The following is a 27,467-nucleotide window of genomic DNA, read 5'->3' on the forward strand; positions in this document are numbered from 1 at the left end:
CTCTGCACAGCCAGCAGCACGCTTTTGTTTTATGTCCTCGCCCGCATTCCAAATGTAGTTCGAGAAAGGAAGGCGGATAAGCAGCTGAAGCATGGAAATAGGGCCCCCAACCTTTTCAGTCCCGATCCGCGTACTTGTGACACGCGCCTTTGATGATGGACTAGTAGTAAATAATGGACATGTTCGTACTGCACTTGAAAAGGGTGAGCAAATGCAGCGGCTGGAACTGGAAGCATGCGAAAACATGTACTTATAAATATATGGTAGGTATTATTGTACACTATTGTAGTATGTCTGGCTGCATTATCAGCTGAATTAATGCGCCATCTTGCGGCCCTAGCCCCCGCACAACTTATCTAGCATTGAATAGACACTCTGACCAATAATAATTACATATATAGTTTCCCAAGCAATTAAGATGTTGCATGGAGAGCGGAAGCTACAATCGTCAATAATCACGGGATGAGAATAGAATATAGTATAAGCCAGATGGGGGCTTCATGTAATCAGGGCCCTGCCTGCTCCCATGCTACACGGGAGGAAGAAAAAGTACAAAAAATAGCTTTTTCATTTTCACACTAGATTACATTCATGATGGTTTTTCAAGCGTCCGTTTCTTTATTTTAATTTTTAGTCTATGCGAAGAACTACTTTGGGTTGCATTTACACTGCTATCCAATGGCTTTATTACCACCTTTGCTCCACTCGTCTCACCTGGTGGGTTCGGTTGCGCACTTGCCCCAGATCCAGGATCATCCTTCTTCCTATACGAACCCACTGGAGGTGCCTTTCCCTCCCCGCCAGTTGCACCTGACCTAGTTTCGCTATCATAATTAGTTCTCTCGTGCTCCACTTGACTAGCTTGCTCATCCCTACTAATCCCCGTTGGAATCCCTTTCTTCCTCTGCAATTCAACTGAAGAGGATGCCTTCGCCTCATCACTCATGAGCTTTGACAACTCCTTTTCCTTCCGCTTCTTCTCCTTCTTTAGACGCTTCCGCTCCAAGTGTTCTGGGTCATTTCGGTGACCTTTCTGCTCATCCCGTTTCCGCTTCTTCTTTTCCTTGTGTTGCTTCTTATCTTTTATCTTGTCCCTCTCTTTGACCAAAGAACTGGTCTCGGGACCGGGTCCATTCACAGTCAGAGATTTTAAACTTGCATATTTGTTACTGATCATCATCTCTAAATGATCATCTTTCACAATGCTCGTAGATATGTGATCGCCTGGTGGTGATACCACATAAACTTTGCTTGAATCAGCAGTGCACTGCAGTTCCTTCACGTCATCAGCTGCAAGTTTGGCACTGCCTATGCTAGCAGTTACTCGAGACCCCACATCATGGCTCGAATTCACATCCTCAAGGTTCTGATTACCTGTGCTAAATGTCTCAGCAACAATTTTTTGAGGTGCGTCAACAGAGACAGAACTGCTTGCACCTCTTTCAGCATCAGCATGCCCATCTTGAGACCTTTCAAGAATTGCATTATCAGGATCCTCTGCCCGGCTTGAGGCAGCAGAATGTTTGACCTTAAACCGGAACACTGGCTTCTTCCGCTCAAGACCATTGGAAACAGTATCATTCTCTTTGGAAGCTTCAGCAACAACTAAATTATCGTGCAAAAGTTCAGCAACTGGCTTCATTTGTTCACGACTGTTTGATGGTGTTTCTGCGCCTTTAGCAGCCTCAGTCATGACGATGCTCTCACGCAGTTGGTCAATGGCCTCGGCAATGACCATGTTCCCATGTGGTGGGTCAACAGCCTTGGCAATGACCATGTTCTCATTTGCTTGGTCAATCACTGGCTTTGATTGCTCATCACTTCCAGAGAGAGCCTGCAGTTCTTTTGCAGGTTCTGGCAGGAAAAGATCACTTTCTCCAAGTTCAGCCACTCGATTCCGCTGCTCATTGTCTCCAAGATGAGTATCTGCTTCTCTATTAGCTTCAGGAACCAGCAGACCATCAGGTTCAGCAATATTAATAGCCTTTGTCAAAGCATGACCATTGGAGAGAACATCGCGTGCCTGGGAAGCCTCAGGAAATACCGAACCATCACCATCACCATCACGTTCAAGGTCAAGAGCCTCCAGAGAGGGTTCTGGAGGCTTAGACTGTTTGACAAGAGCAGCAAAAATGTTCTTAAGTTCACTGCAAGTTTCTGCATGCCCCATTCTCAGCGTCTCATCCCTTGGTGCCCCAAAAAGGGTAGGTGCCCTAAAAGAGTGATGAACAGAAACAGGCATAAATTTGCAGCAGCTGATGACGTAACCTATTTTTCTTCCTCAAACAGAGAGCGAGCAACCAGATAGCAAGAATGCAGCATATCCAAGAATAACATCATCTTAGCGTTATAAAAATTACCAAGTTCTGATGACCAGGCTACTCATATTTATCCAGTAAAAGAAAAGGGAGACCACTCTCAGTTAAATACCTAAGGAGATCCATTTATCCAATTGAATGCTTATCATCTGCTATTGAGATGAACAAAGAATTCTCCTTTTTCCAGACCATACAATAAGCTCTAATGACAAGTGCATATCATTTGTCTCTCTAAGATTCAATGGGGCATAATCAGCATCACACCTTCATTATGTGTCTCCAACTAAGGAAAATTTCTACATAATTAGATGGCATTTTCCCACCAAAAAAAAAAGGTAGTCATTGAGATGTATTTTTTTGCAGATATCTACATAAAATAAACGTACTCCAAAAGTCCCATAATCTGGAAAGGCTTAAACACATCGAACTGCATGTCAGAGATATTGGGACACATTATGGCAAGATTTCATCTGCTAAGCTCAGAAAAGATGAATGGGAAAATATTACCTGCTGTAATGTACTAATTGCTTATAGTTCAACAAGTAATAATAAAGGATATACAAGGATGAGGCATACGAACCTTCGAGCTAAGACTTGCAAAATGCAGAAAAAGTGATGACGAAGGGTAATATTGTTGAATGACATGGGGCTCTCAAGCAAGCGAAGCAAAGCCACAAGAGTATCACTCTTTACATCATTGTCAGGATCAGATCCAGTTCTCATCTGGCATAATCGCAAAGCATGAACACCTAGCTTTACTTGTCCTGTGATGTAAGATCAGAAATTTTGGTCTATTATGCATTTATTTTCTAAAAGAATAAACAACTATCACTACATCCTAAACTGAATAATCAAATGGACCTTGAAACATTAGAAAGAATACAAACCTCTTAAAGACGATTCTTCATTCAAATATTTTATGAACAACGTCAATGCTGCATCAATGCCAGCAGACTGAAACTCAAGATCAAGGAGTGCTCTACCTGCTTCAACACGAACTTGCCATACAGCCTTAAAAGTACGGAATGGCTGAATTAGTTCAATTACGCGATCCTGCAATAATCAGCATTTCAACATAAGAATAACTAGTTTGTAGAGTAAATATACATCAGAATGGAAAATACTTACAAGAGGAACAAATTCTGAAAGCTTGATTGCAATTTGAGTCAATGATCGAATACAACTGATAGTCAAAATTCCATTGTAGCTTGGCATTAGCCTGTATATTCATTTTCCATAGCAAATGAGAAGCCCAGAGTCATATAAAGGATTATATCCAGTATTCAGTGAGTTAAGGCACCTGTCGAAGTGCAAAAGTCGGTCGAGGCGCTTGAGAAGGGAGGACAAGTAGATTATAGTCTGCCACGAATTCACAAACACAAATATTAAACCATAAAAGATAAATTGGAATTTGCTATCATGTTTCAAAAAACCTTCAACAGACAAACAAGGTCAAACAGAATCTTCAATGTAGTCATTCACATCTACACTGATAGCATAATTCAAGATGATGAAAATCAATGGCAGGCCTTCAAAGGAGAACAAGTAGATCAGAGTCTGCCACAAATTCACATACACCAAATATTTAACTGTAAAAGATTAATTGGAATTTGCTTTCACTTTTCAAAAATTTAACAGACAAACAAGGTCGAACAGAATCTTCAATGTAGTCATTCATCATAACCAACATGCTTGAAGAAAACCAATGCTGGGCCTTCACATAAAATAACATAGGAGCTGAAATAAATTTTATAGTTTACCTAACCAGGTTAATCTCTGGAATTAAAGCACAGAACCACTTGGTCAACCAAAAGAGGAAAAAGAGCTTAGTAGTAAATCTAGCAAAACTAGCATATACAAATATGAGAAAATTACCATTGAAAGAGCACACGCAGTAAAGATGAAATATACTGCTTCATCAATCCAATTACTTTTAGAATTATGAGATTGTTTACTTTATTTCCCAGCTAACTTATTTAGGTGCAATTTTTTGAACTTCAATTGATTCTTTGCCAATTAAACAGAGGTGCAGTAGACCTCATGCTTTCTGCACATTTCACTACTATATCCCTGAATAATGCATCAAGAAATTAGATTAAATAAGCAAAACCAAGCAATAATATCTTCAAGAACAGGCAACTCAACCAACAAAGCTTAGCATATGGTGTGAAGCAGTCAATTCTCTGGGTCCCCAAGAAGGTGATGCTATAACCACAGTTATGCATTCCACTGCACAGTGATTTCTCAAAGATCTTAAAGTCAAGTTAGAGCTCAATTTGGTTATTGTTCCATCACTGCTAACAGGAACTAATCAAATAGAAGAAGAGTCAAGTTCATGCTGTAAATTGTCACCTTTACACTTTCACACATCTAGATCACAAAATCTGAGATCTTAATACCAAAAGTATAATAAGCTTTTTCCGGGCCCAATAGAGGTAGAGCTTCTAATAGTTTGCTCAGCCCCAAGATTCTAGAGTTTTTACTTATATTTGATCATCTGCATTGGAAATAAGCCTACCAGTAACACTGTCAAAGTGCATGAGTAATCAGGTTTCAGCGTAGTAACAGTACGCCTAAAATATACTAAAGCCTTGTAGAAATATCATCTTGTACTTCAAGTTAGAAAAGAGAATGAGGGGAAAACCAAATAAGGTGGAAAGCAAATATAACTGTCTCAAGTGTCCTAGAAGTTGGCAGGGGAATGATCTTTTAAGTAAACAGCAGAGTTAGTAATCTTCACTTAGATCAAATCCACAGGTACACATTGTAATGCATTTTGTTCACTGAGGCAGTATTATCCAAGCTGGACAAAGAGTACAATTATATCAGTATCCAGTCATGCCTCGAATCGGAGATATTTCCTCAGTAGAAAAAGATTTAAATCTGTCAAATCCAGTCAGGTTTGGTTTCCAGATTGGAACCATCTTTTTTAGTACAGCACAATATTTTACCCTGTAAATCACAAATCTGCAAAGTGCTTCATCTGAGACCTCATCATACAACTATAATGAAGTGTTTCCACACTACTACCTATCAAATATAACCCATATCGTGTCTAATAAAAGCAATGTCCACAGGAGCAAATAGGCAGCTAGATCGTAAATTCAACTACCTAAATAACTTAAAGCACAAGAACTTGCAATTAATATGAGAGCAACAAATAAATTAATACACACACTTATGTCTAGAGCAAATAATTGGCAGAAACAAGCATAAACAGGGCCCATATCTATAAGGAAAAAACATACGGATCACATGTACAATCCATCAATCGAAAAAAAAAACAACTGAAAAACTACAGACAACCACAAAAAAGATACGAGCACCTGTTGCCCAAATTCAAGTTCGCCAATGGACTGAACCAATGCAGCAAGCCAAAAGACATCAGAGTAGAAATTCCCATTGTTGTCGTTGTACTGTGCAGAAACGAAAATTAGAAAAAGGGAAAAACAGAAAAAGAATATGCACATGATGCAAAGAAAATTTCAAAATAACTAAGCAAGGAATCAAAGAATGGAGTAGGAAAAAATAGATCCCCCTTACATGTAAAGATATGACAAGTATCAGACACCTAGAATCCCAACAAAACATGACATATAGCAACACGAGCAATCTAGTATATCTCAAGTACAAGCAGCAAGACATCAACAATGTCTCATAATTTCAGATAGATACATCCTCCTATATGTGAAACTTCATAAACAAATTGATCACTACTGATTTAATACAGAATAGCGTCCAGCCCAGGAAAGTGGTTATAGCAGTCAAGTAACATTTATAGCAGTTCTCCAGCATTACGTTGCATACTATCTAAGGATTTCGTAGAAAAAGAGATTACCCAGAGCGCAATTTACATTCTAGCATGATGGCCACAACCACCTCACCCATCAGATGACCATATCTTATAATTATGAAAGAGGTTTTTACCTTCAAAAGCTGCAAAATGAATTCCACAGCTTCTCTGGGACTTTTCTTATCTGCTGTCCTGACCGTAGCTATTGCTAATGGAATAACCTGATAGGACACAAAAGTATGAAACACAAGTCAAGTCCAGATATTAAGTAAATCCAGTTGAAGTTACAAAAAGGGACAGATGACTTGCAGTCACACATTAGTCATGATATAGACTATGAATACTCAGACCAACTATGAAAAAGCCCGAGAACCAAAGACAAAGAACACATTTAAAAATATCGAAAGTTGGGTTAAGTTTGTTATCATGAAAATTCCCTTAGACACAACCAGACTCATTTATCACCATGTTATATATAAGAATTTAAATAGCACTGAGACAATCATACACAAATCACATCCTACCTCATATCATTACCTCAAGTACAAAGTACTCCTGAAAATCATGAAAATCATTTGGCCTGCAATGCAATGAAAAGCATAAGCCTGAGCTATAGTGATTCCTGCAATGCTGAATAGAACTAAAAGCATGAATTGCAAGAGGCTCACTTGGGGAGTCCAATATCAGGGTCGAATCTCCTGCTTTTATAAAATTTAATCAGATGGAGTAAGCCAGCCCAATCCGTTTCCTATTTATACCCAATAACAGCACATCAATATGACAATGCGTACCACTTGTCAGAAAAGCAAAAGAATGTAAACTAGAAGATAGAGAACCTATAATATATGAATAGGAACATATATGAGTTCCCAGGACTGAACCGACCATAGAATTTGTATCAACCCAAGGCCTTTAATTTATTTACAAAATTATCTCTTTTGCCCAAATGAGGACACACAAATTTAAAGAATCTACCATGGCAAATAAACAAACACCAAAGTTTTTTATTCACCGCGTGGATTGGAAGAACCTGGGCCCAGATGGATGTTGTAATCACAAATGAGTGCTTTTCATAAAGTTATTAGATCTTGGCAGAGAAAACTTGTTTGTTCAAATTAAAGAAAATTTACTGAGACAGATTTCCGACCACAAAAAGGAAACTTCACTTGAAATACCAAACAGACCGGACAAAGCAATATTGAGATTGGACCTTTAAAACATGCTTTGATATTTAAACGCAGAAGACATGAATTTTGTCTCAGTTTAAAAAAAAAAAAGCATTCCAATTTTGATGCAAAAAGAAGAGGGCAAACAAAATACCTCAGAAGCAGTCATAGCCAATGCGAATGCCGCCTCAATCCGGATTCTCCAGAAAGCCTTGAAAGTAAAATGAAGAATTTCAAGTTCATGGAACAAAGAAGGGTGTACAAAGAATGGGGGATTATCAAAGGGAAGCAGAAGAGAACCTTTGTGTCAGTAAGAAAATTATTCAAAGCATTGATAATAGAGAAGGACTGTTGTGGCAATGCCTCCAACATAGCTATTGCTTGTGCCTGTGCAACAACATCTTTGTCCTTCTCCAGTTGATTTACCTGAAAAAGAGAGCACATTTAGTTTACTAATATAAGCATAAAATGAGTAAGGAGCATTCATCCTTCAGGAAGTTCAAGCCTCGGGAAACAAAATGTGCAATCTCCCAGTCTGAACCCCAGCACAGTGAATGAAACACAAAATTCTTGAAAGAAGCATCTATAATTGCAATAGTAAACATAAGGTTAGACTGAGCCGGTATTATTGATGCATGTGTAATACACGTATATCATGTTTTGACACGTGTAACAATACACACCAATCATGTCGGGAGTATAAAGATCGCATTCACACAGAAAATTAAAAGAAAGCTAATTACTTGACAAAAATAAAAAGGTAGGTAATGTCTCAATGGACAACCAACAAATTTTTAAATTTAATTGCTCAAAAGATAAGTTTGCTGATTGCCATTAGAAAAAGAGTATCAAGAATCATAGAAGATGACAAACTTGGTACTTTGTAAGAAAATAATGGAGTTATAGAACAACATCAGAATGTCTTCATTATGAGGATTGAAATCCAACTGCCAACTTCATAATGTCAAAACTATCTTATTGGAAAGAACTGAAGACAAAGCATACAACTGCTGCTGCACAAAGATCAACCAATGAGGGAATAGTTGAATGACATCTCAAACCGTGAAAAAAAAGCCCAAAAAAAAAAACTCATACTCTACAAAGAACTACAAGAAACCAACAAATGAGAGATAAAATAAGAACCTTAAAAACTTAAAAGTGAAAAGTAAAAGAATATTTTTCCCCTATTTTAATTCAAAATATTGACCAAACACCTCAAGAACACACAAATTCCATGGTAGACACAATCCTAAAAATATCCAACATCAAAACAAAACTAAAATTGCTTTCAGAATGTTGCTAATTCACCAGTATGGAACATATTAATCAGTAAAAGAGCAACTAATAAAGATGATCGCTCCAAACTTACCCACATTTGTACAGGTTGATTAAAGTGAATCTCAGCGAGATATTCCATTTCTGGATCAGCCCTCAGCCACAAAAGGGGTGAATCTGAACTGCGTAGCACAGCAATAACCATTTGAGACATGGCAACACAGAATGCTATCATGTTTAACATAATAATGTATGCCATCATCCAAAGTAACATACTTTGAACGTGTATCTAAAGCTGGCACAGAGTCACCATTATCATCAGAACCATCTGGTTTCAAACCCTTTCTAGGTTTTTGAAAGCGTTTAGCAGCAAGTTTTGAGTGACACTGTATCTCAAGCAGCTGCCAGGAATCTCCAGCCATTGGTAGAATCGGATGGTCATACATACCATCAAGCTCATGGACTCGTATGCTCATCATGCCAGGCCATCCAACATCACCCTCTCTTTTTTCAGAATCAGGATTTGCATTAAAAAGCGCTGCAGTTGGATCTGGCCTAGCTGTACACCCCCTCAGTACAGCCAATTCAATCATATTCTTCCTTTTGTTATATGAGAATCCCATCCTTTCCATGGCACAATAGGAGGACAAATATCAAATGGAGGCATCATCAAATACAAGCAACATCAAAGATGTAGAAAATAAAATTTGAACCATAAAATTCATACTTAAGCACTGGACAGCCACAAGATCCAACCCAACGAGGAAAGAACTCCTTAAGAAATGGACGCTCAAGATTACCAACTTTGTTTGCAAAGTGTCGAAACTGCATTACACGTTGGAAAGAAAGACATCAACTCTAGAATAATCAGTGAAGAACCACCAAAACTATCAAAGAATCAGACAAATTCTGCCAGAACATTTGTCAAAGGAGCATTAATGTCTTTTGTTACGCTACTATCAGATTTTCAGACCCTAACTCGTTCCACACCAAATTGACAGAAATATCTGGAATACAATATATTTGTGATCTAACTTCTACCAGCACAACAAAAAGCCAAACCAAGATGTATTTGACGGATCTGGTTGCATCAGCAGTCCTGCTGGAGTAGGATGTGACACATAGTAAAAGGAAGAACTTTGACTGTCTTTGAATAAGATAAGGAGGAATTTCAAATGGATGCACTACAAATTAAAAGCAGAAGTACAATATCCAATGAGGCAACGACAAGGAAATTCAGAAATACATATACCATCAAAACACTGTCCAAAATTTAAAAAAGAAAAAAAATCTAGTGCTCACCCCAGCAATAAGAGTATAAAGCAGAAATTTGAGACAGAGAGAGAGAGAGAGAACTCATCGGACGGGAAAGAAATAGAATAAAACAACACCAAAAACCACCAGCTACCTTTATTTTTAATCCAAGTCCCCGCTAATTAGTAAATACTAATACAACCACGTTTGGTCTTTCTTGCTAAGCCCTACAATCAACCTCTTCTCCTCCACTCAAATTACCTTTATTTCCTCCCCTGATGGGGCAAATAACTTTTTCTTCAACTCTAAACATTGTCTATTTTGGCATCTCCCATATGGAAGTCGAAGATTTGGAAAATCATAATCAAGCATAACATAGGTTAGGTACTGTGGTATAATTACGAATACCTCCTTAGTGCTGAGAGTTCTCAAAGGACGACTTGTATCTTGAGCACGGACAACTATTACTTGAAGAATCTACAAATACAAAGATTTGATCATGTAAGTAAAAAACAATATTTGGCAAGTTGATACAGCTCAACCAACAAATTAACAAGCAAGTATATCAGCAGTTAAAAATGAGAAGATCAAATTATGATATTATAAGCAAAATCAATCAAGCTAGCAACAAAGCAGCTGTCATGCATATTGCATGTTAAATACTTGTTTTTGTGGCATATTTTCAGCATCGATGTGATAACTACTTTATAAATAGAAGAAATAAAAGATATGAGGCACCTATCACCCACCTCCAGAAGTGAAAACTACAATAAAGAACCACAAAAAATTGTGCAACATAAGAATTGATTGAAGAACGTTTGATAAGTTTTCCCCACAATCTCCTCAGCACCTTATTTACAACCACACATCAAGGAATTAAAACTCACCCAGATAGCATCCAAGAAAACAGTGCACCAGCGGAGACAGAGACAAGAAACCACTATATGACACAAAAACTATGGCCCTACACAAAGCTTTTGTCCTTGCTGGGGAAAATCAGAATGCAACCAGAATGTTCAACATATTTTATCACAGGTCTTCACCCCACCCCCCCCCCCCAACCCCCAAAAAAAAAGGTGGGAGGAGGAGCTCTTGTAATTTAAAAAGAATGTATTTAATTGACGAATGCCTTCCTTTTCTTACAATCAAAAGCCATAACTAACAACATTCACTATCAAAAATTTTCTTTCATGCATGATTGGTTCAAGCTTCATAAAGGTGAGCATATAAAACCTCATCTGAAAAATGACGAGAAATTGTCCACTGATTTTTTGTACTGTCAATTTTTTTTTAACAATTGTAGCACATTCAGCCTCAAACACACTACAAGCTTCAACAGGTTATATCCATCCTTTCCACACACTAGACTTGAAAGTCCAATTATATATATTTTTAACAAATATAACAAAAAATTCTAAATGACTAAAAGAATATGATGAATTACTATATTGTGAAAAAGACCAAAGAAAACTAGACTATCAAGCCACACAAAAAGCAGTCTTATCAGAAAGAGGAAATTGCTGCGCAGAAGGCATTAATATTCCACTTAGCCTACCCATAAAAAAACTTGCATAATAAAATAAAGCACATACTTCAGGGATTAGCACCAAGAACCAACCTTTAATCTCAATTAGTTTCTAAAATTCAAGCATGGCAAATCATTGATGCTACCAGAAGGGTAGCGCAAAAAAAAAAAAGAAGTTCTTTCAGCATGAACAAAGTCAAAAGTAGACATATATCACAATGATGTATACATTCTTACTTTTCGAAAAGACTCGGGACCCATTTGCTTTTCCAACATTTGAAGGACCGCAACCTGTAACATGAAGACATAATACGTCAAGACATGGGGATGCTAGAAACAGAAGAACAAGTGCAATTTATTCTAAAAAACTAAAAGTATCATGGCAGATAACAACTCACAGACTTCCATGATCTTATTTTTCCATAGAAACCAAAGCACTGAGTTCCATACAGATCTTTTGAAGAAGCTGATGAGCATAAGGCAGTTGCACCACTATCATCCGCCCCACAGACAGCACAATTGGCCTGCAAGTCAAGCAAAAAGGACAATATTAGATCGACATGGAAAACTATACCTTACAGCCAACACCTCATGGTCAGAAGCTAGTATGGGACCATATACCTAAAATAAGCTATAAGCTGATTTGAGCTATTCTTAAGCAACAAGCATGAAGAGTTGGTCTCCTTGGCTTTCTATCTTCACTTTAAGGCTAGAGTACAAAAAATTGTTCCTCATAAGACGCCAAATACCCTCCTAAAGCAACATTCACCTTCAGAATCTATTTGTATAACAAGGCCTTGTGAATGTCAACAACTTGTTTAGTGATCTATTTCTCATCAAGCACCTTAAAAATAATACGTCAAATAAAATCAGGCACCCAATTTGAACAACTAATATCTTTCAGAAAAAGGATGTTTCTGTTGCGAATTAAAACAAACCTTAAAAAAGCTCCCTCCATCCCATAATTTAAGAAGTTTTTTCTGGAAAAGAACTTTTTAAGGGGAACATGTAACCACTGTGAGGTGGATGAGGAGGATTTGGGTGAATTTACAATGTTGTCCTCAAATTCAAAATTTCCAAATTATGAGGAATGCATTGGTAAGCAGGTAAAGTTACTTTTTCAAATGGCAAAAGTGGGAAAGCTAATAAAATGTTGTGTTGACAACTAGAAAGAGACTTATTTTGGGATGTCAAAAAAGTAAACATGACATTAACAATGGCATCGAGGGAGCAAGTAACAAGAAATTACTAATAACATTAATGTCAAAGAAAATTTTTTTTCCAACACCCCAACATGAATCAATGAGCACTTATTTCGATTCCATAACATTTAACTAAAATTTCCAACATACCCTGTTTCCTTGGTGAACCAATAGAAATGATTCAAATAAACAACCTACAGCTTTTTTAGGAACCTGAGAAATTGCAGTAGACAGCTAACTAGTTTTCCAAGGATTTTCATCATGACCCCTTACAACAAGATTGAATCCACTATTTTCAAACAACTGACCGTACTCCACAACAAATTTGTTGCTATATTGGCCAAGGTCAATAACTATTGTAAAAAACGAAATTCTCATTGGAAAGCAAACCTTATATCGCCTATAACGTGCTTCATTATTTCCCAGGAAACGCTTAACGAATGAGTCAGTCAGAAACCCAGCAAGACCATCCAGCAACCAATCTGACGGTAAGCACAAGCAACGATATCAAAATGCAAGTGTCTAATCATTATTATTGAAATAACTCATTTACACACTCACCATCAGTTGGTGCTTCAGGAGTGATATATACACCAAACCACTGTCTTGAAAGAGCATAAGCTAGTTTAATCCTGGTTTCAATCGTCTGTTTAAAATTCTGACCCATTAGCAGATATAGAAAACAACATAGAGAACTCTGAAGAATAATTCACAACTTAAAATCAATAAAGAAAGCACACTGATGGGGAGATTGTTAATAACCCAATAGATGTGATTTACTGTCTTCATAATTAACATATGAGCAAGGTTAAGTCCGAACAACATCCAGTATAATTAGGGATTTAGAAATCAGTCAAATCAAACCACCAGTTCACAAAACACATCACAAGATTTAGAAAATCCAGAGAACCAGGACCACAAAGGGTCAAACTAGACAATCGGTGGTTCAAATATTGTCATAAAAATGCTCACAACCTATTAGGATGTTGATAATAGCAATTGAGGCTGTCTATCAGGGAAAAGCAGTCCTTTACTATGTCAGGTAGCATTTGCTTATGTCCCCTGGAAGTTCTGCTTCAGTGTAATAATCAATCAACTTACACAACGAACCAGCTCAAGGGATGTAGATTTTACTACAATGTTGTCTATTTGACCTCCTTGGAGGAACTACGGAAAACGTTCAAAAAATACCAATTAAAATTAAGAAACAAGAAATAGATCTATAATCCAACCAAGTCAAAATTATCATCAAATCCTCAACCAAAAAGTACAGCAAAGGGCTTGATAATGCTTTTGACACAGAGAACATTTTGATGAATAGGATTTAGCTTCATAGTTCAAAAACAACAAAAAGGCCCCAACTTCATTCTACAACTCTCTTCAAGTTTGCATAATCTGCACTTGTTAAACTTTCATCGCTTTATAAAAACAAATGTCCCTTGCCAAGACAGTCACTCAGTTGCTTCAACACTCTGATGCTTTCCGAAAAATCACAAAACATAAGACACCATCCAATTTCAAAAACTCTACATTTAGGCATGCCATGTCTGCTAATTGCTAATGCTAATGGTTGACAACTCAATGTCCCATATTGTCATACCTGATCAATGACTTTCTCATCAAACAGCAATTGAGAACTAAAGATGCTCATAGAGGCTCCCAGACTCAAAGAGGATATTGCCATCTCAGGAGCAATAAAAACTTGTGCATAGCACCCAAATGGAAACGAGGCAGAGAGGTATTCCTCATAGTAGCTGTTAAAAAAAACTAAATATTAGGAGATTTACACAACAAAGCAAAACATGTCATGACACACACCCCAAAAAAAAAGAAAAACTACCTGAAAGCACTGTGGAAAAATCCCAGAGTGTTCTGCAACTTTGACAGGTTAGTAGGTAGACAGATATGTGACAGCAATGCATTGTGGCGATCAGGAACAATTTCAAAAGGTGCAACTGCCAAGGATATCCATCTAGCAGCAACAGGAACATTTAGTTTGTAGACGTATGTTTTCCGTGGGGGGTCCTCCTTGCTCAAGACCTGCCAAGCAAACAAATTTTGGAAAATCGAAAAAAATTAACTAAATTAACTCTCTAAACAAACTACATGTCATCCATCTAAGACACTTCAAAGCAAATCCCGATAAAAAAGAGAGGAAACTTGGTGCATAAAATCCCAGAAGAACTAGTGTAGACTTGTGCAAATTAATGTAAACAAGTCGACCATGCAAGGATCTTGTCAAATGACCACGTAGATATATCATCTTTCTAGCGCAGCAAAATCTGATGAAGCATGAAATTCATGACTTAAATCTACCAAAAGTATCAAGTGCCCAATATCCCTGCATCACTAGAAGTTCATCCCTTCTCTGGCATCATTTCTAACTTTCAACAGAGAGCAAATTAGTTGCTAGGTTGGATGAATAGGAAAAATATGTGACAATTATCTGAAATTAAAAAGTTTTCCTAGCTATGGGATGCTATCAGAAAGTAATTGCATTTCCCTAATATCAAGAGAGACAGGTCCAACACATTGAATGCTCAATGATGTAGACAGTGATGTTACCCAAAGGTATAGAAGTTAAAGTGAAACTAAGTAAATACAACAATGGTAAAAATTCTACTCTTCTTCATTGTTTATGCTATTCACAAATTAAATCCTATACCTGACATGGATTAGAATATGTAAAGATCGTTACTGTCATGATAAATACATATGAGTCAATACATAAATCAGCCTAACATAATAAGAAAGGCTAAGAGACTGATGCCCAGAGCTGATACAGGGTCATAAACAGTTCAAAAGCACGGAAAACTAACTGATTTTCATGTGTCAGCTAGATTTCTTCAATTATCAAAATTGAACTGAAGTTATTTGATTGCTGTTAATGGTGGCAAACTATGTGCTTGCAAATGATAACCAACTTCCTATTTACTGAATTATTTGCAAACCGTAAACCTTACAATCAGGGAGTTAGCAGGTTTTAAGAAGCAAAATACAGCCCTGGTATTATTGTTTCAACTAAAATTAATGATAAGACCCTGAACTTAAAGAACATTATACCTACAATAAGAAACAACAGTTTGCAACAGGCTCTGGAACAATTGGATAACATTAATCAATTCAAGCCTATACCACGGGAAGTAATCACAATAAATATGGAGCCTCCAATAAATCAGCTGATCTACAACTAAAAGAATCTTGTAATAACTGTGCATAAAACAAAATGATAGAGTTCTACTTCACCTGATAGAGTAAAGTTCCTGAGCTGACCGCCACAAAGTTGCAAGCCACCGTAAATTCCAGATCATAGCTGGACAAGAGTCACAAAGAATAGAATGATTAGCATGAAATTTCACAACAATAATTACCAACCATATGTTGGATCAGAGAATCAGAATCGCATTCTTACCTGCAATGCTGCAAATTGTCATCCATGCAGGGGAACCAGCAACGGGCACGCCTGATTTGGTTATCAGTGTGCAGAACATTATGGTCAAAGTGAATTCCTGTTTCTGCTTTCTCCACCCAATACTCAATCCGAACCATCTTTAAATTCTGCATTCAACATAACCTACATGAGGAATCATAGGAAAGTAAACCTCATCGCATAAGATTAAAAAGCAAGGGAAACAATCAACTTATAGCATGAATGGAAAAGGTACTAAATTTCACCACCAACTGCAAGGGTTGGACATTATTACCAAATCTCAGTACGTAATAATTCAATTATTTTGCAATGGAACAGAATTAACAATTTTGTATAAAAAAAAACTACCAATTCTCTGTTCAGAGCATCTTTGAAAGAAATGATGTAATTCAGTAGAAATGTCACCAACACAAACTCAGTTACATGTATGTCTGTTACCAAGTGATCTACCAAAAAAAAAAAAAAAAAAAGCAAAAATTCAAAGAAGCAAATTGAACAGCAATAGAAAGTCCCCAATTGCTTCTATATATGAAACTTATTCAAGTACATAGACTCCTCAAATGATAAAAGCACGTTTAGTAATTCATCTCCATAAACAATCAAGCCAAGGAATTCACAATACTAGTCATAAACCTGAGTGCTCTCAGCTGATGGTTGTGATTCATTGCCAAGCTCTATTGGTCCTTGTCGTTCCCCATCTGGCTTGGCAGACTTACTACACATTATCAGCAAATTAGGAACCAGCTCTCTTTCAAGAGACGATAGATAAACAGATCCTGCTGCATCAGCAGCTGAAGTAGCTGTTGAGACAGAGCACCATCTATCTCCATTATCCAGATTTAGATAATGAGGGAAAACTTCAAAATGAGCTGGCTCTCCATCAACTGTTACACTCTCAATTGCCAGATTATCTGCATGCAAACCCACTATCCCATTCTCCGGTACGATTATTTCAAGCTCAGTGTAACTGAATAATCACAGAAACCATATTTCCCTAGTCATCTTCCAATAAACAATGCATTATGAAAAAGAGGATTAACGGCATATGATAATTTTGGTTCAGAGCTCTTCTTCATCCCTTATAAGTGAATTACAGCAAGAAACTCCACAATGAGTAAAGAGCGTTAAATTGTAAATACACTCAAAATGCACACCCTCAACCCAAGAACAACAAAAGAATATGTAAACCACAGATATGAATCTCATTTTCAAAGGCAAACCCAGAATACTACCACTGTTGAATGTACAGACCACATTCTGTATTTAGCTGACTCCTGAATGGCAACAACCCTAGATTGGGTACAGAGAATGGCAGGGAAAAATAAAAACTGATCCAACACCAACTGCAAACCTTGGAAATTGTAAATACTATCAACACATTTAAAATTGAGTTTCTATAAGTTAATATACTTTTGCTATACCCTCACTAGTACTACTTACAGATTATCACCCAAGCTATTAAAAAATAACGCTCTTGTTTCCAAAAGTAATAACAGTAGCAAAAATTGTTTTCCAAGAATATCTAAAGGAATTTCATTGTACTCTAATGCTGTTGATTCAATATATATGACTTTACGACTGTATTTGGTCAATAACAATAAGCTTCAACGTTACAACAAATGACTCTTAAGTATCAAAGATTCACGCTCCCATAATTACTAATTAGAAGAAATTTTATTACTTCATTACATTTTAGCACCTCCCTCCACAAGTTCTGGTAAGGGTAGGGTATTGATCTCATCAACAAATTTTAAACTGATTAACTTACATTAATAGACTGAACTAATTGCCAATTGATTGGCTAAACCTTGCCAGAAACTAAACTAGCTTCCCCCCATCCTAATTTTCTTTCACTCTAGTGACAGCTGATTCCTACACAAAATCTCCACCTAAATTTTGTCAATCAGTTTAATATCCCAAACCATCCAAATCATTCGATCTCCAACGTAAACATACTCAAGTTAGCAAATTTCTTCCTTCCAATTGAACATATAAGAAGGTGGCAGCACTCGAAACCTATCACACCTTCCATCCCTACCAACTTAAAAACTCTCCCACATTTAGCCGGTACCTTCAGCAATAACAATCTGCAACTTGAGACCAACAAAATTCAACCTTTTTACGAATTAAATCTACTTTTTCTCACTAATTACATTTCTCAATTTTCAAAACAGCTCCTTTAACTCAGTCACCGTAAATTTTACTACTGTCTAATCACCATCCAATAAAAATCTGGTTACTGTACAAAAACAGTAATCGCTCAAATGAGCATACAATTTGGAAAGTTCAAGAAAAGAAGTACCCGTAGATTCGACGCTTTTCCATATCGATTGATAAACAAAGCTTCTGGTGCTTGACCACTGCCTCAGAATTATCAGGTTTCTGCTCTTCATTTTTAGACTTTTTGGGCTTCGCCATGCCAGCATTTATCTACGGATTTTGGAAGGATTCAGAAAAAAAAAAAAAAAAGGAACAAAAATTTGAGTGAAGAAATGAATTCAGAGAGAGAGAGAAAGACAGTACTGTGAATTCAATCTCTCTCGCTGGCTCTGAAAAGAGTGGGAGAGACGGGGGAGGATTTATAGAGGAGAAGAGGGGAGTATCTCTGTGTTTTGGATCAACGTGGAAAGTTTGTGCCCTAGGCTCTGTGATTTAACCTTGACCGTTGAATGTTGGAGATAATTTACTGGACGGCTAGATGTTGGTTTTGGTACTAAATCTGCGACTAGATTTTTCATGGATCTTGTACACGGGTGCATTGACTCGTGATAAACAGTCTTTGCTTTCTGAAGAATAAAATCCAAACCGGGGGAAAAATTTTTTAATTTACTTTTTTTTTTTTTTTGGTATCATCTGTCATTTGGCTTTTAATTTAATGCAATACAAATTTCGTTCGTGTTTATAGAATTACGTTAGTTTTCAACCATTAAACCTACATGTTATATTTCCAACAACAATTTACCTTGATATTACCTCTCAAAATTATTTTGACATAATAAAATATAATAACTTTTATTTCACATTAGCATCTATTTAGATATATAAAATACATATTATGTTAAAATTAAAAATTTGAAATAGCTTCATAGTTTTAGAAGTTATAAAGTTTTGTGATTACGACAAATGTCAGGTGAGCAAGCATATTTTTCATTTTAAATGATGATGATGATGAGTTCAAACGATATTGGTACTAGTATCGTACCTAAAGTTTGATTCAATATACATATTATGAAAAAGACTTTGATTATTCCATGAACACATGGGACTTTGATCATTTTGCCACATTAAGCAAAAATGGTGTTACTTTTTTCATTGCTAATCATAAAAACTAACCGTCTGTGTAACGGGTGCCATATGAGCAGTTATTAAAATATATTTCATGTGTTAGATTTTTAGAAATATAAGAATAATTAGGGAAAGCGTATAGATATAAAGAGATTAATTAGTAAAAGTGTATAAATACAAGAAATAATGATAATTGTTAGTATGTGTATCAAATGGTAGGTTGAATGAAATATAGATGTACTGATTAACGAGAGTGCTTGTAGGACGTCTGTTAGTAAAACCTAAAACTAAATAATCTATCCGTACGAGTTATTTGTGTTCAAGGAAGTATTGTGCAGGTTAAAAAATTTAATGAAACATTAACAATAATGTCATACCCATTTATAAGACGAAATGGATTGATTGTCAATATTAGAGATTATATCCAGATGTAACTATTTGATTAGCACCGCCCTTAATTAAGTGTGACAACTTTTAGGTGTTGTGGATTTTATTATGAAATTCAAATAGACACGTAAATTTACTTCTAAAATGTTGTGTGATTGTAACTTTTACCTTCGATGAAGTAAATTTTTTTTTTTTAATCCAATCCAATCCAATTAAAGCGAGAACTATAACCCAATAACATGTCACAAGCTACAAAAATAGTAGCTGCAAGCCTGCAACACACGATGGTGTGAATACTTTAGGCGCTCACCAGGAATAGAACATAGAAGGAGGGGTTAAGCCGTAATAATATAACTATTAAGTTTTACACTACTGTTACCTTATTAAAACAATCAAAGCAAGCAAGTCAGCTGATCTGCAAAGCAGCAGCCAAAAAGCCAGAAATCCTACCCCGGTTCTCTCGAACCTTCAAGCTGGTGATCTCTTTCCTCTGTCGTCAAATTCTCGGAGCTTTTACTGGATAATGACCGGATACTTTTCAATAAAACGCAATTAAATTGAACGAGAATGAGCGTGGAGCCGTTCAATCGGTAAGAGGAATATCTTACGAACTGTAAATCAAGAACCATTGAGCTCATGAACTCACATATGTGATCGATAATATTGTAAAATTGTAATCTTTTTTCAGTTATATAGCTCATTTCGGTTTAATTTCGATGCGATTTGTTTAATTTTATTGTAATTTAATTGGATAGACTGGTCAAGTTAGCTGCTAGGGCATTTTATGATGATATAACGACGAAAGGAGATAATCAGCCCAAGACCGGACGAAGTGACAATCGAGGAATTGCTGTTGTGGTTCTTGATGCTCTCACCAGGTTCTTTTTCTTTTTTTTTTTTTTTGGTTATTTGATTTAAAATTTTCTTTCAAGCCGCTAATTTTGATCGGAAAAATTATGTATGTTTATATTGTTGCTTATACCGATTGAGAATAGAATGGAACTTGACAAATGCTGGAAATTTAGAAGCTTGGTGTTGGTTAATTAAATAGATTGTGTCAATATCAGCATCTGCTGGATTAGATGAATTATCGTGGACGCAATTTTTATGTTTGCATTGGTGGTTTTTGAACTGCGAGTGATAGTATAGCTGTTGGTTTAAAGCTTGAAAATTTAACTGAATGCGAAAATCAATTTATGTCTGGAATACATGGTGGCAAATTATCTTTTTATTGTAAGGGGTAATTCTTAAGACGGATGGTGTCGGAGCAAGGTAAAATATTAATATCAATTTGGATATGAAAGATCTAAAACTTCACTTTGAAGATGATGCTTCAGCAATATACATTTCCATGGCATGTAGGAATTGTATTTGTTAATCTACTTTTGCGTGTGTATATGCTTACGTTTTGAAGTGCATCTCTGATTCAATTGTATTTCCTATCACACATTTTACTCTTTTTTGTCTGGCCTTTTGGTGTCTGGAGTAGTGTGTTTGGATGATTATGGGGGTTTTGTCATTTTTTTAACTATAATTCTGACATAATTCCAGGCGGCAATGGGTACGGGAAGAGGATTTGGCAAAGGATCTGAAATTACATTCCAAGCAACTTCGCCGGACTTTGCGGTTCTTTGAAGAAGAGAAGCTGGTTACACGGGATCATAGAAAAGAGGTCAGGTTTCCAGTTTTTAATTCTTGTCCTAAGTTCTATACTGTTTCTATTGTTTGCCTTATAATGTATTACTGATATTGTTAATTAACCCTTGGAATACATTTAATTGCAAATATATGATATCCCTTCTGATTATTGAGCTTTGGCTGCCAAAGTTTCTGCATCGTCTGACTGCGTTCCTTCAGCTTGGGATAAATGTCTTCTTATTGTTCCATGATGCATTCTGGCATTTGTTGAATTCTTTCTTGAAATGTGGAGCTGATGTCTCAAGTCCTTTTAGTACCACTTTGGTTTCTGAAGTTATGGAACTTGTAGAAAACAATCTCTAACCTGCTGCTCCTAATCACATATCTGTCTGATGGAGATTGTAGATATCATCAATATGTGACAGTCTGCAAAATGAATTCGCTGAATATGAAAATGCCTAGGTTCTTTCATGTCTAACCTCAACACATTTGGTTTTATTTGGATCTTGATTGTTGGACCTAATATTTATGTAGTTTGCAGCTCAGAACCTTGAAACAAACCTCTCTTGGCATTAGTTAATTATTGGGTAAGTAGTAATATAAGAACCATTGACTGTCCCCTTTCAGCATATCAAGCTCCAACAGTCTCCTCTCAGATAATCAGCCCTCCCAATAAGTCCAAGCCTGCTTCTAGGCATTCATTTAGTATCATGAAAGAGCCCAGAGAATCTGTGATTATAATATTTCATTACTTCTACCAGTAGACATCTTTGTTCTCATGACTGATTCATATTAAGGTGCTTCAGAGGATAATATCCACTTTATAAAAGATTCAAAAGATAGTGTAATTTTGGTTCAGTTTCATAGGTATAGATTCTTCTGAGAAACCTTGTAATCCTCTACTTTTCTCATTTGGGTTTGCTTGGTACCTGCTTGGATATTTTGATTGGATGTGGTGCTTTTCTTTTCTGTTGAGAGACAACCAAATGATGGTTCCCGAGTTTTGTTGGATACATGCAACTTAATTTTAAAGATAGTAGATGTTCTTTGCCTCTGATGGCTTGTGATTGATTTGTACTGATATTCTCTAGTACATTTCTTTTGATGGAAAAAGTTGTTTTTCCTCGTATAACAATGCACAGACAGCAAAAGGTGCTAAAGTTTACAATGCTGCTGTAGCTGCTACAGCTGATGGCCATCACAATGGGAGAGAAGGAGATGAAAAAATTAAGATGCATACCCACTCTTATTGCTGTCTGGACTATGCACAGGTGCTGTTGTGTGAGGACCTAATGTCTCTTTCTTTATCCACTTTTTAAAACGGGCATTTACTGATACATCAATGTTTCCATTGCATAAGTCATTATCTTGTCAGATGATGGCTTTGTTAAATATTGGACTTTTCAACTAAAGAGTTAAAACTACACTGTCCATGTGATATATATACTTGATGTAATGGACTGTAACAGAACATATCATGAATGAATTGATTTTAGTTGGGTAACTTTAAGGTGAGGATTTTGTTGCAGATATACGATGTTGTGAGGTACAGGTTACACCGCATGAGGAAAAAGTTAAAGGATGAGCTAGATAACAAGAATACTGTTCAGGAATACGTGTGTCCGAACTGTGGAAAAAGGTTTTATAGCTGCTGCTATTCTTTAAAATCATGTATCTACATTTTCTTGAAGGCTTTGAGGAATCAGTTGGTATTCAAAATCCAGATATAATGCTTTGGATGCCCTGCGGCTGGTTTCTATGCTTGATGAGTATTTCCACTGTGAAATTTGCAATGGAGAACTTGTGGCAGAGAGTGAAAAGTTAACTGCTCAAGAGATGGGAGATGGAGACGACAATGCAAGAAGGCGGCGACGTGATAAACTAGAGGACATGCTCAAAAAGATGGAGGTTTGTCTTCATGCTTGCTAGATGTACATGCTACTGGTGTGATTTGATTATCCTTGTTATGCAATTTTGGGGTTGCAGAAGGGATCTAATGCCTTTAGTGCAATATGTTTGCAAATGGTTTAATTTTGGAAAATGGCAAAATTTTCTGTTTTTCTTTAGTTGCTGTAATGTAAGAGAACTGCTTCTTTTACAATATTTAGAGAGGCAAACAGTCTTGTTAAGTCTCGGCACTCGTTAGTTAAAGTTAGACCTGAAATTTAAGATCCTTGATTGGTACACTTTTTGAAACTTCACATCTGGGGGCCTATTCATTCCTATAGAGTAACTCATAGTGATGGATAATTTGGCACTAAGTTTGCACCTTGAAGCCAATTTGGCATTGTGTGAGTTGCAAGATGTCTTTTACAAGGTGGATAGATCACTGCCGCTATACCAAGCCATTTTCAACTTTTCACTTGCTTGAACAGGTCAATATTGTTTTATATAGAGTTGTATTATGATAGAAAAAGATTTTCTTACTTATCCACTTGAAAGAAGGTGTCCATAATGGTTGAAGTATGGGCTGCTGATAGTTTCTGGTGGTTAATTACATCAAGAACCATGGGCATTAGAGTCAGTTGAGGTTACTGAAACTGAGTTTCTTAGGAGGGTTTAATGCTGAAAGCAATTTAAAGACATATTCGAGTGGGTTTGTACGTTCCCTTTATGCAACATGCTGCAAATGACAGTAGTGATTTTATTTTATATTCATTTGCAGTATTGTACGTGTGTACGTGTTCCAAACATGATTTGCAGTGTGAAACACCTTTCTTAGTTCCCAAATGGCAAATGTCTGTTTCCCAAAGAGTGTAGTTGAAATTATTTGTACAGTTATGTTGTCACGGAAAAATATTCTTATCTCATTGTGCTGTTGCCTGAAGCAATCACTCTGTGTATGAAGAAGTGGTCTTAGTGATTCTAGAGACATGCAGGCACTGTGATCATTTGGCTTTTTGTAGTGGGTAGAATTGGATATAGACATGTGGATTCTGGTTCACTTACAATGTATCTGTTGTGGATGTTCCCTTGCTTGGCATCAATTTATAAGTTTTTTATGCCGTCTTTTGTCTAGATAGTAGGGACCGATGAAGGTATTAAGGTGTAATTTCGGAGCAACAATTTATATGAAGTTACTACAGTGTAACTTTAGATTTGAGATGTCATTAATACTTTCATTTCACTCATTTTTTAGATTATTCTTTCCGTTATGCCTAGTTGCAAATTTTGCTTTGTACTTCCACGGATTTGATTGTCTCTCTGTAGGTCTCATATTTAATCATATATTCCATAAGCTGTTTCCCTTTTCTATTAAGTATATTATATTTAGTTTTCTTGTTCCTGTAATTTGAGTAGATAGTAATATCTGAGTGCAGACACAGCTGAAGCCATTGATGGATCAACTCAATAGAGTAAAAGATTTGCCAGTTCCTGAATTTGGTAATCTCCAAGCATGGGAAGCTCGAGCAAGTGCTGCTGCTCGGGCAGCAAATGGAGATCTTAATGGAAATGATCCCTCTAAATCTGCACAGGGACTTGGGTTTGGAGGAACGCCTATGCCATTTTTGGGCGACACAAAGGTTACCTCTTAAACCGACCTGTGTGCTTATGTGTTAAAAGTTCTTTGTTGATTTTAGGAGTTTGTAGGGTTTGCTGTTGTCAATGTTCTTCATGAAGCAGCCTAGCTCATGTATGTTTTACTTTTGGCTTTCTAAACTAGAAAGGATTAAAGAGCTAGGGACGGAGATACAGTTATGTAAAGTTCTAAAATCTGAATATGGTGCATCAAAAATGAAGGAATACCTTGACCCCATATGCTCCTTTACATGTCACTTCTGCTCCAGTCATTCTCAAATTCCTGATGCATTTCATAATGGAGTTTGACTACATCTGCGTGTGTTGTGGTTTTCCAATCTTTATCCAAGGACATTGATCAACATAGTACGTTTGGATGTCTTTTTCCAAAGTCCAAGCTCCCAAGTATGTGTTGCAGATTGTTTCACTTTTCAGTGCAGCTGTTTTTGTTCATGGTCTTAGTTGTATTTGGATTGCTTTTGCTTTTATGCCTAGTTGCACTTTGAAAATTTTTGAAAGAACATAGCCTTTTGAATTAAATTAGTCCTTTTGAATGTCATATACTGGTGCATATTGCAAGGGAAATTAGTCTGTACTTGTTATTGTCCAAGTCCAAGAAGTTGCTGTTGCTGTTGCTTAGAGAATGAGACAAATCTTTGACTGTTGTCCTTATAGTGGTCACTTCCATTAGCACGCAGCCTGTGAGAAGGGTCTATATACATTTTGGGATAATACCAGGAAAGACCCGTTGTTCATCCCTCTCCCGTCCCCCCCCCCCCCTCCTCTCCTTTCTAAAAAAAATAGAATCCACCAAAACACAAAATAAAATAGTTAGGAATTAGTGAGGCTTATGGATGGTTTTTGGCAGGTTGAAGTTGATTTCTCTGGTACTGAAGAAAAAGGAGAGAATATTAAATCTGACAGTGGAAGTACACCTATGAAAGTTTTGCCCCCATGGATGATTAAGCAAGGCATGATCCTTACGAAGGAGCAAAGAGGCGAGGTCAAGGAGGAGGCTAAGATGGATGGTTCTTCAGCACCTGCTGGATCATCTGATGAGAAGAAATCTGCAGCTGAAACAGACGTGAAGAATATACAGGTTAGAAAAATGAAAAGTCTGGTGCTTTTTTATTTAGGCTCAGTTCTCCTGATTAATTTTGGCACACGCTTCACTATTTCTCTCTCAAGTTCCTAATCTCTTAATTGAATTTTCTTGTTACTTTTTGTAGGACGAGTATTTCAAAGCATATTATGCTGCTTTACTCCAGCGTCAACATGAACAGGAAGCTGCCCTCAGGGAACAGGGATTGCCAAATTCTAGTATTTCCAATGGGGCTGCTGATACATCATTTGAAAGACAAGTTGGACTGAAATCTAAGCGTGATGATCAAGATGATGGAGACGACGTTGAATGGGAGGAGGCAGCTCCTGCAGGTAAAAACACTTTCCGAGTTGTTACTTTAAATTCTAAGGATATCTGATACTTGTTTGTTAAAGCTTTTTATCTGAAGATAATATGCTAGGCATGGTCAATGACTGCCTTAAGCAAAGTGTGAAACTTCTATAAATAAATTGTTTATTGCATGCTTGATGCAGATCTGATTAAGTTATTCAATGGGAAGAGAACACAAGTCTTCCTGTGTGAGATTATTTTGTACCAGAAAAAGTCGTGCAAAGGCTTTCATATCCTGCTCTTTTTAGCCATTTCCTCTCCTTTCTAATTCTTTCTGCTGGTTTACATGATCTAACTATTTAGATTCTTTCCGGAGTGCTCTAATCTTCCAAATTTGGTTACTTTCGACATCACCACTGAAATGCATATGCTGTTGAAATCACTTGAGTGTTAATTATTTGGCATTTTAACTTCTTCTGGTATTTTGTAAACCTTTGCTGGTTACCATTGTCAATGAGGTTTACACTGTCGATCCCCAGGCAACACGACGAGCGAAAATTTCAAGGTTAATGACTTGAATGTCCAAGCGGATGCTTCAGGAGATGATGACGAAGACGATGGCTTGGATTGGGAGGAAGGCTGATGTTTTGTAAAAATTGTTCGACTTTTTTATTCTGATGTAGTATCAGGCGTGTAAAAAAGGGAAATGGGCAAAATGATACTGAAGTCCCAGTGCTTGAGCGAACATATCCGTTATCTCCCTACAGTTTTGAAACCCCACATTCTATCCTACCCATTGTTTAGAGAGAATTGATTTGTTAGGTAGGTATGATGTTGAACAAGAAAAGTTACTTTTCAAGTCAATTAACGGCTGAGTGACATGCTGCCCTTTGGCCAGGCAGAATTAATCAAACTCGGGAGTTGAAGGAGAATTATACAAACGCTTGGGGTCAAATGTTTCCTGGTTCTTCATCTCACGCTCTACCGTCTTCTTTCTCTCACAAATTTTAAGTGACTTTTTCCTCGAGCATGTATCAACTCTGTTTTCCACATGGAATTGAGGGTGTTTCGCGAATCGAGCCGATCGCGAGCGGCGCGATCGGCTCTATTACGAGCTCGACTCGAGCTCGTCAAAATCGAGTTCGAGTTGAGCTCGAGCCAGTTAAGTCGATCTCGAAATCGAGCTCGAGCTCAAAAACATTAAGCTCGTTGGCTCGCGAGTTCAATTATATATTTATTTTTTATTTTTTATTTTTTATTTAATAGTAAAATTATATATATA

General features: G+C 36.8%; 2 protein-coding genes across 8 annotated transcripts; one reads left to right on the forward strand and one right to left on the reverse strand.

Moving 5' to 3' along the window:
* Positions 1 to 376: 376 nt before the first annotated feature.
* LOC113741392 (transcription initiation factor TFIID subunit 2) lies at positions 377 to 18,626 on the reverse strand. Of its 5 annotated transcripts, XM_027268911.2 has the most exons (26): positions 18,487 to 18,626; positions 18,266 to 18,393; positions 16,597 to 16,930; positions 15,946 to 16,091; positions 15,780 to 15,846; positions 14,374 to 14,573; positions 14,134 to 14,287; positions 13,095 to 13,179; positions 12,924 to 13,015; positions 11,730 to 11,855; positions 11,569 to 11,622; positions 10,215 to 10,283; positions 9,280 to 9,377; positions 8,829 to 9,176; positions 8,647 to 8,734; positions 7,578 to 7,703; positions 7,432 to 7,488; positions 6,780 to 6,859; positions 6,649 to 6,691; positions 6,246 to 6,332; positions 5,645 to 5,734; positions 3,619 to 3,677; positions 3,447 to 3,537; positions 3,206 to 3,371; positions 2,899 to 3,082; positions 377 to 2,213 (listed from the first exon to the last, which is right to left on the reverse strand). In XM_027268911.2, the coding sequence occupies exons 2-26, from the start codon at positions 18,379 to 18,381 to the stop codon at positions 590 to 592; spliced, it is 4,584 nt and encodes a 1,527-aa protein (XP_027124712.2). In that variant the 5' UTR covers positions 18,382 to 18,393; positions 18,487 to 18,626; the 3' UTR covers positions 377 to 589. The 5 variants fall into 5 exon arrangements, with proteins under 5 accessions (XP_027124712.2, XP_071901852.1, XP_027124715.2 ...); XM_072045751.1 differs by having other exon boundaries at positions 18,266 to 18,524; XM_027268914.2 differs by lacking the exons at positions 16,597 to 16,930; positions 18,487 to 18,626 and having other exon boundaries at positions 18,266 to 18,404.
* Positions 18,627 to 19,925: 1,299 nt separating this feature from the next.
* Positions 19,926 to 27,126, forward strand: LOC113742552 (uncharacterized). Of its 3 annotated transcripts, none has more exons than XM_027270408.2 (10): positions 19,926 to 20,225; positions 20,391 to 20,513; positions 21,187 to 21,307; positions 22,416 to 22,544; positions 22,803 to 22,912; positions 22,998 to 23,181; positions 24,594 to 24,797; positions 25,661 to 25,891; positions 26,022 to 26,226; positions 26,389 to 26,743. In XM_027270408.2, the coding sequence occupies exons 1-10, from the start codon at positions 20,203 to 20,205 to the stop codon at positions 26,511 to 26,513; spliced, it is 1,455 nt and encodes a 484-aa protein (XP_027126209.1). In that variant the 5' UTR covers positions 19,926 to 20,202; the 3' UTR covers positions 26,514 to 26,743. The 3 variants fall into 3 exon arrangements, with proteins under 3 accessions (XP_027126209.1, XP_027126210.1, XP_071901853.1); XM_027270409.2 differs by having other exon boundaries at positions 19,931 to 20,225; positions 26,725 to 27,126; XM_072045752.1 differs by lacking the exons at positions 19,926 to 20,225; positions 20,391 to 20,513 and having other exon boundaries at positions 22,416 to 22,554.
* The last annotated feature ends 341 nt before the right edge of the window (positions 27,127 to 27,467 follow it).

Source organism: Coffea arabica, chromosome 4c (assembly GCF_036785885.1).
Source record: "Coffea arabica cultivar ET-39 chromosome 4c, Coffea Arabica ET-39 HiFi, whole genome shotgun sequence".
Lineage (NCBI taxonomy): Eukaryota > Viridiplantae > Streptophyta > Magnoliopsida > Gentianales > Rubiaceae > Coffea > Coffea arabica.